The sequence below is a fragment of the Mya arenaria genome, chromosome 10 (genome assembly GCF_026914265.1).
Source record: "Mya arenaria isolate MELC-2E11 chromosome 10, ASM2691426v1".
Lineage (NCBI taxonomy): Eukaryota > Metazoa > Mollusca > Bivalvia > Myida > Myidae > Mya > Mya arenaria.
In genome coordinates this window covers 58,485,461-58,500,964 of record NC_069131.1, presented here as the reverse complement: position 1 = coordinate 58,500,964, position 15,504 = coordinate 58,485,461, and the positions used below count along the sequence as shown (strand labels likewise).

Sequence of the window (15,504 nt, the reverse complement as noted above, 5' to 3'; positions counted from 1 at the left end):
GACTCATTGAAGTTGAATTCACGTGTTGAGAGCAGCGCTTCGGCGGATCAAATATTCATCCCAACGGACGGGGAATGAGATACAGTGTAGGTTGAAAGAGACTGTTACAAACTGATACGTTTCACAACCATCATACGGTTCGAAGAAGGCGCTCTAATTTGGTTGAGATTTAAGTGACGTGTTTCATAGATATTACAGTCCAAGACGACAGCGTGAACAGAAACAAGGAAATCAGTTGCGTATTAACGCATATAGACAGATCCAGACTTCATATACGCTAATGCGACCAATATCACCCTGCTACTGAACTTTGGACAGCGTTGCTGTGATACAATTGGCAGCTTCAAGGTCAAAGTCAAGGTCATACATAGGGCCATGGATTTTAGCGTATGATTTATATTAACTTGATACGGAAAAAAATAACTTTTGCAATTTCTGTAACTGGATTTACGAAAAAGTGTAAATAAATAGTAAAATTCTTTCTTACTATGATAACTTATTATGATATTTTCTAATGATGATCTTAATTACTTTCACCAGTTACTATCAAACTATGACCTTTTCTTGTGATGAACTTACCATTTAATCTGTTCACATGACTCACTTTGGCCTTTTATAGTGTTGAGCTTACCATATAATCTTTTCACGTGTTAGACTATGACCTTTTCTAGTGATGAACTTACCATATGACCTTTTCACGTGCCAGACTATGACCTTTTAGTGATAAACTTACCATATAATCTTTTCCCGTACCAGACTATGACTTTTTCTATTGGCTGGCCATGACCTTCACCGGCGACGATCACTTTCACAAATGCTAAATATATATGACCTTCATCAGTGCTGAACTTACGATAAATACTTGCTACGACCGTCACCAATGGGGAACTTACCTCTCGCCAATGGCTATCAGGGGTGGACTTTTCTGTGGTTGACCATTTCCATTGACTGTTTACAACATATTCCATTTACTACATTGACCTTCACGGTAACTAATTAACTGTGACCTTCCCCAGTGTCCAATTAACTTTGACCTTCACCAGTGACTTATTGACTACAATGTATGACCTTCGCTGGTGACTAATTGGCTATGACTTTTGACCTTCGCCGTTGATCAAATGATTTCGACCTTCATTGACCTTCGGCAGTGATTAACTGATTATAACATGTACCACTGACTAAGTGGCTTAGATGTTATGCTGTGACTAACAGGGTTTGAACTTCACGAGTGTCAAACTGACTGACAACTACCAGTGACTATATAACCCCGACCTTTGCAAGTGATGTTCTATGAACTTCACTGATGACTATTGGATGACTCATCAGTGAATTATCTATTAACTGAGCATGATCTTTCCCCTTGATTAACTTTCTATGACGCTTTACAGTAGCTGACTATGACTTTCACCTGTGACTAACTATGTGTATTTCCAGTAATTAATTGACTATAAACAATTCTAGAGACTTACTTTCATGAGTGACTGACTGACCATGACTTTCATCAGTTACTGACTAAATGACCTTATCCAGTGACTAACTGACTATGACTTCACTTGTCAAGTTGCTGACTTACTATCACCTTTATTGAGTGGTAAACTTACTAAGGTCGTGACAAGATGTCGATGCTGTGTTAGATTATTTATACTCGCATTCAGGCAAGGCCTATTCGGCGAGTGCTCCGATAGGTTTGTCATTCATTATAGGTTTTTCGAGCACAGTGCACAGACAGACATGGGAGACCCATTTAATGTCCCTCCTATAAGACGATGTTTTTGTGATGCGGCGGAGAATGGAACTTGCTATTCCTGGATTGACAGTCAAGTGGATTACCACTAGGCCACGGATCCACCAATGTAACTGCCTTACCCTTAATAGTGACCTACTGTTACTGAATTTTACATTCACACGTGCTTAAGTGACAACTTTGTTAATCAGTGACTTACGATGACCTCCACCAGTGACCTACTACATGTATGACTGTTAGCAGTGACTAAATACCCTTTAACAGTGACTGAATGGCCTATTTCAAGTGACAAAGACTTTGATTGGTGACTTTTTGTGATCTAGCTAGCAACTTAGTAGTAGCTGACTTTCTTATTTTCAACTTTTCCAGTCACTTATTGACTGTCATCTCATCAAGTTACTTTGACCTATTCCAGTGACTAGGTAACTATGAACTTTTCCAGTATTTTCCAGCGACTAGGTAACTATGAACTTTTCCAGAGACTAGGTAACTATGAACTTTTCCAGTATTTTCCAGCGACTAGGTAACTATGAACTTTTCCAGAGACTAGGTAACTATGAACTTTTCCAGCGACTAGGTAACTATGAACTTTTCCAGTGACTAGGTAACTATGAACGTTTCCAGTGACTAGGTAACTATGAACTTTTCCAGCGACTAGGTAACTATGAACTTTTCCAGCGACTAGGTAACTATGAACTTTTTCAGCGACTAGGCAACTATGAACTTTTCCAGAGACTAGGTAACTATGAACTTTTCCAGCGACTAGGCAACTATGAAATTTTCCAGCGACTAGGTAACTATGAACTTTTCCAGCGACTAGGCAACTATGAACTTTTCCAGCGACTAGGTAACTATGAACTTTTTCAGCGACTAGGCAACTATGAACTTTTCCAGAGACTAGGTAACTATGAACTTTTCCAGCGGCTAGGTAACTATGAACTTTTCCAGTGACTAGGTAACTATGAACGTTTCCAGTGACTAGGTAACTATGAACTTTTCCAGTGACTAGGTAACTATGAACTTTTTCAGCGACTAGGTAACTATGAACTTTTCCAGCGACTAGGTAACTATGAACTTTTCCAGTGACTAGGTAACTATGAACGTTTCCAGTGACTAGGCAACTATGAACTTTTCCAGAGACTAGGTAACTATGAACTTTTTCAGCGACTAGGTAACTATGAACTTTTCCAGAGACTAGGTAACTATGAACTTTTCCAGCGACTAGGTAACTATGAACTTTTCCAGTGACTAGGTAACTATGAACGTTTCCAGTGACTAGGTAACTATGAACTTTTCCAGTGACTAGGTAACTATGAACGTTTCCAGTGACTAGGTAACTATGAACTTTTTCAGCGACTAGGCAACTATGAACTTTTCAAGAGACTAGGTAACTATGAACTTTTCCAGTGACTGACTGTGACGGAATCCAGTGACTGACTGACTACGTTCTATTCCAGTGACTAACTGACTGTGACTGTATCCAGTGACTGACGTTTATCTATTCAAGTCACTTACTGCACTATTCCAGTTACTTTACTGCACCATGACCTTCAGTTCACCAGTTATTGACTGAACATGGGCAAAAGCACAAAACAAGTCTTTATCTAATATGACGTTTTATTAAACATAGAGTAATGGGATGAAGTTATGTGCAGCAAGAAATTTGTGTATACATACAGCATACAGTGTATGACTGAGGTACGTGAAAAATGTGAAACAGAAGAGCTGTACTCCATTAAACACTATTGAGGTAATATGCCTATGTACAATTGCGGAGGAGAATAAAAAATAAAACAACAAATATGACCACTGTATGAATAGATTTTTCATGTGAGGTTACTGTAAATATTGAGGAAGTTTAATGTACAAACATGGTAAAGTGACACATTTTGAGCACATTTATATGGTATTATTATCAATTTACCTGATTTGAAACAAAGAGATCCAAAAAACAAAAGGGAAAGGTGAATATATTTTTTGCAGCGATTGTGACAAATTCAGCCATTGATAATGACAAATTCAGCCATTGATAATAAATATAATTTTGAACTAGTAAAGAATTGTCTTTGAATGAAAAAATATTTAACAGCATGGCTGATCAAATTGATATTCAAAAGGTCAAATAAACAATTCAAAATAAACTAAAACTCATATAGTTTTCAAAAGTCCCAGTTTTCCTTGAGGTAAACGCCATATTCCAGAGGTAATCCTATTTTGCAAAAGAATTCATAAAATATCCCGAAAAAAAATCTGCGTAGAGTAACATTTTTCACTGAGGTATTTGATAAAATACTAAAACTTAAAATCTGAGAGAATTAATAATGCACAAATATAATAATTTCAATAGTATAATATTAAGAATCATTTTTGTGATATTATATTTTATGAAAATGTCATGGAAAAAATGCAAAATGCAAAAACAATATTAACTGAATATTCTTCTTTTCTGAGTGTGGTAAAAATAATATTTACATGAAAAAACAAAACATAAATGAAATTAAAAGATCCTGAGATGAAAAAATATGTAAAAGAAGACCAGTTTATTTGAATTTTGGGTTTTTACTGAGTGTGTGATTTTTTCAATTTCTACAGACTAAAAAGCTACTGACATACAAGATTGGTGCATTTAAATGATAAACCTGACAGAAAAACACAGCTACACACTAAATATAGTTATAGCACATACATATAGACGGACATTATCAGATACATTATCGCATATATATCATCGCCTGAGAGTACACACATATGCTGTAGAATGCTTTCACTTTGAAAGTTCATATTTTCGCATTTTGTTCTATTTTGACCATCTTTGTAAAATTTGGTATTCCTGGCCACTACTTTTTGAAATATTTTAAGTGTAACACCTGATTTAAGTATCATATTTCATTTACTACTAATAGCCAAATTGCTAGCTTAAGCTTGACTTTATAAGCTAAAACATAGTTCATTATGATTATCTTTTAATTTAGATCTTTCAAAGTCTCAAAACTCTTAAACAGAAATTTCGGGCCGACATCAGTCAATTCCATATACTTAGTAGGAGTTTAATACGTAATGAACAAAGTTCAAAATTGACTATGTGATGAAAATAAAAATATACGGGAAAAAATAAAACCCTCTCAAAATCAAACCAATCTACAGTAAAATTTAAGTTGAAAAGAGAAAATAATGTATTATGCAAACAAGTCTCCAAACACTTAAGAGTGCCTGTGGACCCAGACTTCATTTGTAGAATTTGTAAATTTTATAAAAAAAAACCTGACACAATAAAATTTCACCACAGAAATGAAGACAATTCATGACAAAAAATAACCAACAAAAAAAATAAATCTTTGCTTCAATTGCTTCATCAAGTACAAACATTAAGGAAGAATGGCTGACATATATTTTCAGTTTTTTTAAAAATTAATACCACCGCATGTGACATTTGTATGCAGGTATTTTGAAGCAAGCAGGGTTGGTGGTCTGTTTGTTTCTGTTACCTCAATCTGAATACATTCAATATTATAGAAATCTAAATTGAGCATTAAGCAATAAATACAATATCATTACTAATAAGAGTCATGATAACATCCATCAATAAATTATTCCTCAAATGATAACATCCATCAATAAATTGTTCCGCAAATAGCATCTTCCAGTAATAAATTGTTGTTGAAATGCAAAGACCCCACAATAAGTTGTAGCTCAAATGGTAACATCTGGCAATAATTTGTTACTCAAATGATAACATCAAGCAAAAATATGTTGCTAGAATGAAAACATCCAGCAATAAATTGTAGCTCAAATGATAACATCCAGCAATAATTGTAGCTCAAATGATAACATCCAGCAATAATATGTTGCTCAAGTGATAACATCCAGCAATAGTTTTTTGCTCAAAATGATAACATCCAGCAATGATTTGTTGCTCAAATGATAACATCCAGCAATAATTTGTTGCTCAAAATGATAACAGCCAGCAATAATTTGTTGCTCAAATGATAACGTCCAGCAATAGTTTGTTGCTCAAAATGATAACACTCCGCAATGATTTGTTGCTCAAATGATAACATCCAGCAATGATTTGTTGCTCAAATGATAACATCCAGCAATAATATGTTGCTCAAGTGATAACATCCAGCAATGATTTGTTGCTCAAATGATAACATTCAGCAATAATTTGTTGCTAAAATGATAACATCCAGCAATAAATTGTAGCTAAAATGATAACATCCAGCAATAAATTGTTGCTCAAATGATAACATCGAACAATAAATTGTAGCTCATAACATCCAGCAATCAAGTGTTGCTCAAATGATAACATCGAACAATAAAGAATATCAATGTTGCTGACTGATACAAAAAAGTAGATTAAGTCAGGATCCACAGACACATTTGAATATAAATAAAATAATAAGTGTAAAAGTACAGCTTAAAGCCATGTTAACAGTGTTATACGCAAACACACTCCCAATTTTAATTAAAACAAAGATTCACCAATATTAACATTTCATGTTAGTATCATTCCAATTAGGTTAACCGGTATTGAACTGTCTAAAAAAAAATAACAAAACAAGAATTTTTTTTCGCCTAGATCTCCCGGCCTTTAAAAGGCATTTGTATGTAATTAATAACATTCCAGCAAATTATTACAATCTATGATTGCCTCAATCCTTCAATTAATTGTAACCACTGCATCAGATTTAACCCCTTCAATTTATATTTTTTAACTCCTGTTAAAACGGCTAGGCAAAGTGTATGAAACTTAATTATATTACAACGTCCCCTAAAATATATAGCTTACGTTTATGAACTTTGTGGAAATATCCCACTTTATTTGTAATTTTTTTTTGAAAGTGTCTATCGAATGCTACCAGTCACCCCCCTAAAATATATGGTTTGCATTTTTAACATAAGTCTGAGTTTCATATACTTTGCCCAAAGAATTTTGATAGCAACAAAAATTCAAAGAAATCAGTTGTCTTTCTGTACCAGTAAAGAAAACAAGTCAGAACACATGAGAACAATGAAGAATAATCAGTTTCGCAAGCAGACACACTAAAATTGTTTCAATCAAGTATTAAGACGCCCCTATTTGTGTGTAGTTCAGATTATAATACAAAACATGATGTAACATAGCATGATCATGTATGTCAAAGACACAAATCGATAGTAATAACAAAATTAATCTACCTAAAAAATGAAGTACAGTACAGAAGTTTAGAAACTAAGTTTAAATCCCACCTATCCAAGAATGGTTTGAGCACTATTGGAATTGGTGTTCTTTAAACAACGAGATATGGCACTAATGTTCTGCTCCTTCTAAAAGGATGAAATACTGGGCAGATTGCACAAAAAATCACTAAAATCTAAAAACGATTTTCTTCGTTAAATATTTAGCAATTTTCTATACAATCGGCCAACTATCTTAAAAAGTTTGAAGTCACAGACAATAATATCGACACATTAACATACGAATCATAATAAAACACTGACAAATGAGCTTAAATCAAACAAGTTTGTTTTTACACAAGAAATGGTTTCATAAATAACTCCATTACCAAAATACATCTCAACAATATCATATTAATTAACTTCTTTCTCATTTTCTAAGAAAAAAGTATAAATGTTCACATTACCCATTAAATTACACAAATAATAAACAACTCACAATTAAAAAAAAACAAGAAAATTTTAGAATTGGTATCCAAATACTTAATAATTATTAAATTCCATGGAGACTTTTTAAGAATAGATAATATATGTCATTAACAAAACAATATTTTCTTTTATGATTTAAAAGGCAGCTGTTATTTTACGCTGCGTTATACTAAACTTAGTGTTCTAAACTGAATAAATCCAGAAATGTCAGTATCTAATTAATACAGGCAAAATCATACTTGTTTTCAACAAAAGGTTTGTGTCATTACATAAGCAAGATCACAAATTGTTCAACTTCATCAAAGGGAAGTAACTAATACAATATACAATCCCTGAGGACATAGCTCTAACCTCCCTTTATAAATAATTTTTTGAGGTAATGAAAAAAAACAACATAAAACAAAAATTTTTATAAGTTGCAAACAAAACAAACAATAATCTTTCATCAGAGGTCAGATTTTGCATTTAAATAAAACTAAAAGGCATTAATAATATATTTCAACTAAATAACTTTAGCATGCACATATATGGCGTACATAGTGGGAGAAAATATGGTGTTACATTTTAAAAAATCAGTTCCGTGAGGTAGATCTGTTTTTATAGCATAATCTAGCATTAAAACATTACACAACAGAGCCATGTGAATATTATTTACACAGTGAACATTCTTGAGAATAACAAACACACCAGCAAAAGCTTTTCTAAACAAGAGAGCATTGGAGTGAAACTACGCTTGTCTGATTATTTTTCATTTTTTTGTTTTGAGTTGATCAAGGGACAGTACTCACTAATGTTTTAAAAGCCGGAGTTATCAGCCTTTCATACATGTGCACATTTGTCCCTGGAAACATTAGTACCAAGTTTCAGCTGAATATCTCGAATGTTATTGAGTAACGGCTAAGGGTCCAGCTTCTGCAAGACAATAACTATACCCCAACCATTTTTCCTCCAAATACAGACGAGATAAAAAATAATAATAATAATTGAAGCCAATCAAATTTGTATTAAAGATACTTTAAACCAGAAAAGTTTGCTGAATGCCTTTAAATAAAAAATTATGTTAATTAAAATAGACATATTTTTCATGGTCACTTTTTACTTTTACCATGAATGTTCGTTGTAGAGAAAAACAAGTTGTACAAATAATACCATTCAAAAATTTGAGAACTCTAACCTTATTTTATCAAATTGAATATACTTTCAACATATCTTGGTCTATAGTGCATCTATTCTAGTATTATTTTACCTATACTAATTAAAAGCATTTGCTAATATATTGTAACTCTCAAGAATGTTGACAAAATGGCGATATAGGTTATACATCGAACAAGCAATACATTACACCGAACTTTACAATAGATAGGACGCAGTTATCACCCCCAAAATATGAAAGAAATACCGTTTTGCCTGCATACTTTAGATCATATTTAATAGACTTTGAATAAATGGTTTCAGTTTCGTTTTTACCCATTTTTTTCTCACTTATTTTTCTCTGCGTATCATCAATGCTAGCACATTATCTACAGTAAAATTTGGTATAGTAAATCACATACAGACTTCTACATCTATAGAAAATAAAACATACTTAATAATGAAGAATAAACTTTCAAGCACACAAAAAATAATCCTGATTCTAAGCGGGTTAAAATCTGCCGAATGTCAAATGAGCTAAATGTTGGTTGAATGCATTTGAAACCTGATTTTGAATATCTTTTTAGCTGCCAAGTAAACTGTAAAATAGTGGCAGGGGCGTACCTTTGCATAATCCAATACATTTAAAGCTCAAGATTAGAAATTTAAAAAATAGAAAGCTATGAGATGTATATACATGTAACATTTTTGTGGTAAAAGTTTGTTGTAATTCCACTTATGTTGGCGTTAGAAGTCTTGCAAAGGGTTCTTTCATATCAGGTTTTAAAATATCACCAATGGGAGTGAACATCCTTCGCACTCTCACCTTGAGTGATATGTTGAGAACAAACCAATGCAAGACTTATCAATAAATCGCTCATGTGAACAGGCCCACAATACAAAATGCTACAGGTACACCCCTGGGTGATGTATATATTAACAAATTTCCCTGCATTAGACTCTCCATTGTTGTAATGCCATGTTGACAAAAATATTTGCAACATGTCAGACAGCATGTTATAGCTTAAAATTGAATAAAATTTGGCCTGATTAAACATTCAAATGTTGGGTTATTCCCCCTTCCATGTAATTATTGAATATCCAATACCAAGTTATTTCCCTTTCCATGTAATTATTGAATATTTTATACTGAGTTATCCTTTCGATGTTAATATTGATGTTTTTCAATTGGGTTAACTCCCTTTCCAAGTCATTATTAAAAAATTTCATATTCGATTATTTCCCTTTTAATGTTATTATTCCACAACATAAAAAATTATGATCATATGTCTTCAAATTTTGGTATAATTAACATTTTGCCAATAAACCCATTTAATTTAAAAAAAAATAATAATGCTATCGGATTAATTCTCCATAATGAATAATGCAATTCTATTTTAATGTAATAAAAGATAAAATTTACTGTTAGTTTACCTTTACCGTAAACATTTGTTGATATTATGCAAGTCAAAATCCACATACACACTTCATACATTCTTAACAATTTGATCAGCATTAAAAGAACAAAGATCAGTTATTATTATGCACATCCAAGATCTATTAAGACTTAAACATAAAAAAAGATAATGCAGCAATAGATACTCGCTCATATTAATAGGGTGACAGAAAACAAAAATTATATTTTAGGACTCATCTTTTAAAAATGTGACAAAATTTACCAAAAATTATTGAAATTTGAATAATTTAAGAAAAATTGAATAATTAATGGCTTGGATTTACAAAATTCCTTCAAATTAGGAATCCACCAGTTACTGTTCATAGAAGTAAGAAAAAAAACTCAATTTCAACAACTGTTAAAATACTGTTTCCAGCAAGCAAAATGTGAGCGAGTCCCTTTTAATCGCATTAACAACTTTTCATCGAAAGGTAAAATTATTTCACTTAAAACACTTCCCTGAAGTCCTATATTTACTTGAAAAAATAATCGTTTGTAAACTTGTTAGATGTTTTAAAATAGATAAATCTTCATATTTCAATGACATTTTTCATATTGAAAGTTTTTATTAGTTTTTTACATTTTTAAAATCTTCACACATAGTTTAATGTGTTAATTTTTAAAACTTTGTCAAGTTTAATGTGTTAATTTTTAAAACTTTGTCATGTTAAATGTCACTCTTAAATGTGACATCAATATAAATGCAAGAATTAGGATTCTGATAAAATAAATCCTTCCAAAAAAGGAAAACAAATTAGCACTTCTAATAGTAAAGTTCTAATGAAGGTAGCACTGTAAATAATCATTTAAAATATTAGCACTATTTCTCATAAAATCTGTGAGTTCTTTTAAACATTCACTCAATCTAGAAAAAAACAAATCCATAAAGGTTTAACAGAAACCTAAAATGTATTAATTTACAACACATTTCCAAACATTAAGGTAACAATTGTCAAAATGTTCTTTATACATAATAATATATACTAAAACACTTCTGACATAAAATGATACATGTTAAAAGTTTCAATCAAAACAATAACATTCATCAATATGGCAACTTGATTGCTTTAATAATATATATGACAAAAACAGAGTCAAAAACAACTAAACAAAATGTCCTAAATATGCATCATACATTATGAATAACCCTGATTAAATATTTGACAACATACAAACAAGAATTTTGAGGTCATCTTCCACCATAACTTGTCATCCGTCAGACACTGAGCTAAAAATATGTCATTCCTGATACCACGTAAAATATCCCCACCCACTCCAGTACTCCGCTCCTTCACATAACATAATAAAGTAGTATATATCTAATGTCACACTAAACAATACACACTTATATAATCCAAAATGATTATTACATTATATATATGTCTCCCTGAATTGGTTGAACTGTGCTCTGTTAAAACATAGAATGATGTTACTTATTCTGTTAACAAATCTCCGAATTTAAATCTTATATTCTAGGTGTTGTTCAATATTGTTCCGTTTCTTCTTTATAGATGGAATTTGTTCTTATTGCATCATAATTTTTTTTATACAGATTTCAAGGTGTTGTTTTTCATTACTTATAACATTTTTCAACATGATAAACAGTCTTATTTTGGTATAAACATTTTCGAGTACATTATTAACTTAATTTTTTAATTTTAAACAGAATAATTCACGTTTCCGTGGTCCAGTTTTTTGCACAGCTCTAAGACTGTTTGTCTATCAATCTATCCACTTCCGACCATCTAACACTGTTTCGGAAGTTTTATTGTAGATGTTCCGCTAGATGCAGGGCGAAGTAAACCCTGTCGTGGCAGTCCTCCCCACACACCATACACACAAATGGCCTCGTGTCATCATTAATGTGCAATTTTGAGTGAATTCGATACATCGCATACTCTGAGAAGTAGCACTCGCAGTGGAAGCATTTGAACATCCGACCCGTACTAATCAGGGAAGAGATTGTCTCCATAGAGTAGTCTTTCCCTGATGATCCTGAGAGCGCTGGTGAGGCGGTGTCCAGCCGCTGTGAAGGTGATGACACAACATAAGGCACCACTTCCATTCCTGCACCCGGTGAACCCGGCAGGTGCTGTGTTGGTGTAAGCGTCTCTGAAGGGCTCGCTGAAGTACCCGTATTGTTGTCGTCTGACTTAGCGGACATTCCACTGAGTGATGGCACATGTTTCAGCAGCGACGGCGGACAACACATATTCACCTGGACTCCTATGCTAGAGGCGACCGGGCGATAACCCTCTCCATGCAATATTCTGCGATTGTCGGATCCGCTCAGAGAGCGAGAACGAGATCGTGAGAGTTCAGCTGATATATTTGAGAAGCTAGATTGATCACTCTGATCCATTGACCCCTTGTTCAAACTGAGGTTAAGCGCGTCATGCTGCGGCTGAAACTGACTAGAGGCTGCGTAAACAGAAGACTGAGGTAAGTGTTGTGTGAAGTACGAGGTAGATGTTAGACCGGAGTAAAGGCCGAGGTGAGGTAACTGTCCTAGGCTTCCATACAGCGGATACAGACTCCGGTGGGAGGGGTTGGAGGGGAGAGTTGTAGCGAGGTAGTTCGAGTCCCCTCCCTCCACCCCACTGGAGCCTGACCCACCACCTGATGAGTTGGCTGCGTCATTTCTTGAGGTAGATAGTGATTCCAGCTTGCTGGATCTTGTGGTGGCGCCGCCACTGCCTACATCGCCTGACTTGTTATAGTTGGGTTTGATGAACAAGTCCCAAACAGAGTCAGCGATGATGCCATGCCTGCGTGCGTGCCTACGGAGAGTTGAACCGCGTGTGAACTTTGCCCCACAGACTTTACACTGAAATGGCTTAATACCCGTATGAAGCTTGATGTGAGATTTCATGTTGTTCTTGTAGCCAAACCTCTTTGCACAAATGGGGCAGGAATAAGGTTTCTGAGCCTCATGGGACTTGAGATGATACCTGAGGTAGCCTTTTGGGAAATCTCGCCCGCATTCGTTACACATTTCCATCTCTTGCATGCTAGGAACCTTGACAGGCTGTTCCTGAGAGGTGCTTACCTCGCCCTCTATTTCCTCTCCATCCTTTTCATCGCCGCCTGAATCCTCCACGTTCATCGCTCCATAGTTCAGCGGCGCATCAGGGAGGTACATCAAAGACTCCCTCTCCTGTCTCGGCAGATTGTGTGAATACAAGTGTGTCTTAAGCTCCTTTTGTGTCTCTGATGCCTTCCCACAATGCCTGCAGAGCCAGGGGCCATCCTGATGCCAGCGACACATGTGCAGCTTGAGGCTGTATTTTCTTGTAAATGATGTGCCGCACACAGCACAGATGTGTGTTGCCTCTTCCGTCGTGCCATTATGCATCTTCTCATGCTCCACACGCTGAGCGGACTTTGCGAACTTCTGCCCACAGAACTTACACCCGTATGGTTTGAACTTGGTATGCAGCTGCTCGTGCAGATGCAACTTGCCGGCACTTTCAAATCCTTTCCCACATATACCACACTTGTGGTTGCTGTACACTTTTCCATCTCGTTTTTCAGACGTGACAGACTCAGACTCTCCTATTGCGCTCCCAAGATCTGACATCTGGTCAATTTTTTCATCCTGCCCATTCACCGATGAGAAATCCTCTGACTTAATGCCATCTTTTTTCTCCTTTCCTGATTCGTCGCATGCAAAATCAACACTGTAGCTGTTCCGGGCAAAGGCCAAATGTGGAGGTAGAGTCTGGTTGTCCATTTTCTGACGATCGTTCATTCGTTCACCATATCGTCCCTGCAAATAACTCTCGCCAAGAGACGATAAATTTTCACTCCGTGGTGAAGAATGATGTGGAGATTTGGACATTGACAAGTTTAACATAGAATCACTGTATCCTGGCGATACCTTAACACTTGTGTCAAGCTTACTATGTCTTCTATTGTCTGAATCGTCACTTTCAGACATGCTCTTTGAGGTATTAGAAGTCATATTTGCCAGTGCTTCGAGCTCATGATGCTCCTGCTTAACAATAACACTAGTCTGATACCCGCTTAACAAAGACGAGTCACCCCCTAAACGTCTTTCACTAGGGGGGGACTTCGCCAACACTGAGGTAGGTAATTCCTGAGGCTCATTTGATCTGTTCATACCTGATAAAGAAGGACCGAGGCTTTGCGCCTGGCCCTTGTAAGAATGTGTTACAATATCGCCAATTCCCCTACTGCCTGATTGGGAGGTAGTCGACCCTGAAGCTGATTGGTTGTTGTCATCGCCCATGTAGCTCGAGACTGCTGCACGCAACAATGGGCAACGCTTTTCATGGTAGCGTCTAGTTGTTGATCGTGTAAACACCTTGCCACAGTAGCTGCACGTGCGAGACTTTCGTGGATACCCGTTTGAAGTGAATTGATACACATCGCCATGGTAATTGTAATTTGGCATGGAAACGCCACTGATTCCGTATGGAAATGAATCTTTATGTCGATTGAAGACCGGAGCAGGACTTGCGTAAATTTGAGGTTTTGGTGAAGAATCTGATTGTTGAAGTTTTTCTGCATGGCGATGTAGCGAGGTTATGTTATGACCGTTGCTAAATGAGGTATGCGAGGTATGGGACGGTGAAAGCGAAGATGTTAACGTCCCTGAGTAAACTGGGCTGGGGATTGAATGGCTTGTCGCCTTGAACATGGCCGTTGTAAGCGGCGTCTGGCCAAGGCCATACGCAGCAACGATGCCGCTCGCATGCTGCAGGTAGTTGTGCGCTGGCGAGAATCCCTTCCCAGTAAGGTCCATGGTCGGTGAATGAGGTAAAACGATTATTGTACAAGCCGACAAAGATACTATGCCTGATGAACAGCCAAATAATATACACCCGTGATAAAGTTTCTGAAAAGACAAAAGAAGAGAATTAGTATTATTTATCAATAATCACAAATTAACTGTTCAAAAGCATGGTACAAGTGTACATATTTAACAGCTTTAAAAAAATAATAGTACAAGTATATATCCTGCCTACAACAGAAATGTTTCAGGTTGTCAACGTGATATATACGTTACGGGGTTAGTAGGTGACCCGATATGGGATATCACTTGATATGGTTCCCTTTGCCCTGTTTATCCCATATCGTGTCACCTAATAGCCCCGTAACTTATAATATCTACATGTAAACATAATAATATTAACTGTACTTGCGACAAAGGCATAAATGATAAACTTAAATGCATATACTTTTAATAAAAATAAATAATTTAACAGCTGTTTAGGCTACTTATTAGTCATTTTTGCTTTCAAAACATCATTTTTCAAGAGTTCAAAACAGATTTTGTGAGACATCAAATTAACAGACATTTTACAAGGCAATTATTTAATAAAAGAAATAAAATGGAATTATATTTTTTTATGACAAGCTGTGCAATGTGGACTTAAAATGATTAAATCTGCAAAAAGTTGGGATATTATGTTTCTGCTTTAACAAAGCAATAGAATGTGGGATGCTGGTATTTGATTTTAAAAAGAACGACCTTTTGAGGTTTACTGCAATCAGATTAGTT

The 15,504-nt window shown here is 35.2% G+C and overlaps 1 protein-coding gene across 8 annotated transcripts in view; it reads right to left on the bottom strand.

Moving 5' to 3' along the window:
- Positions 1-3,349: 3,349 nt before the first annotated feature.
- The window catches only part of LOC128205741 (zinc finger protein 236-like), a 74,462-nt gene continuing 62,307 nt past the window's right edge, over positions 3,350-15,504 (bottom strand). For all 8 annotated transcript variants that reach the window (XM_052907653.1, XM_052907661.1, XM_052907657.1 and 5 more), the window contains exon 5: positions 3,350-14,838. In XM_052907653.1, the coding sequence (XP_052763613.1) occupies positions 11,743-14,745 (3,003 nt within the window). In that variant the 5' untranslated portion in view covers positions 14,746-14,838 and the 3' untranslated portion in view covers positions 3,350-11,742. The remainder of the gene's footprint in view (positions 14,839-15,504) is intronic.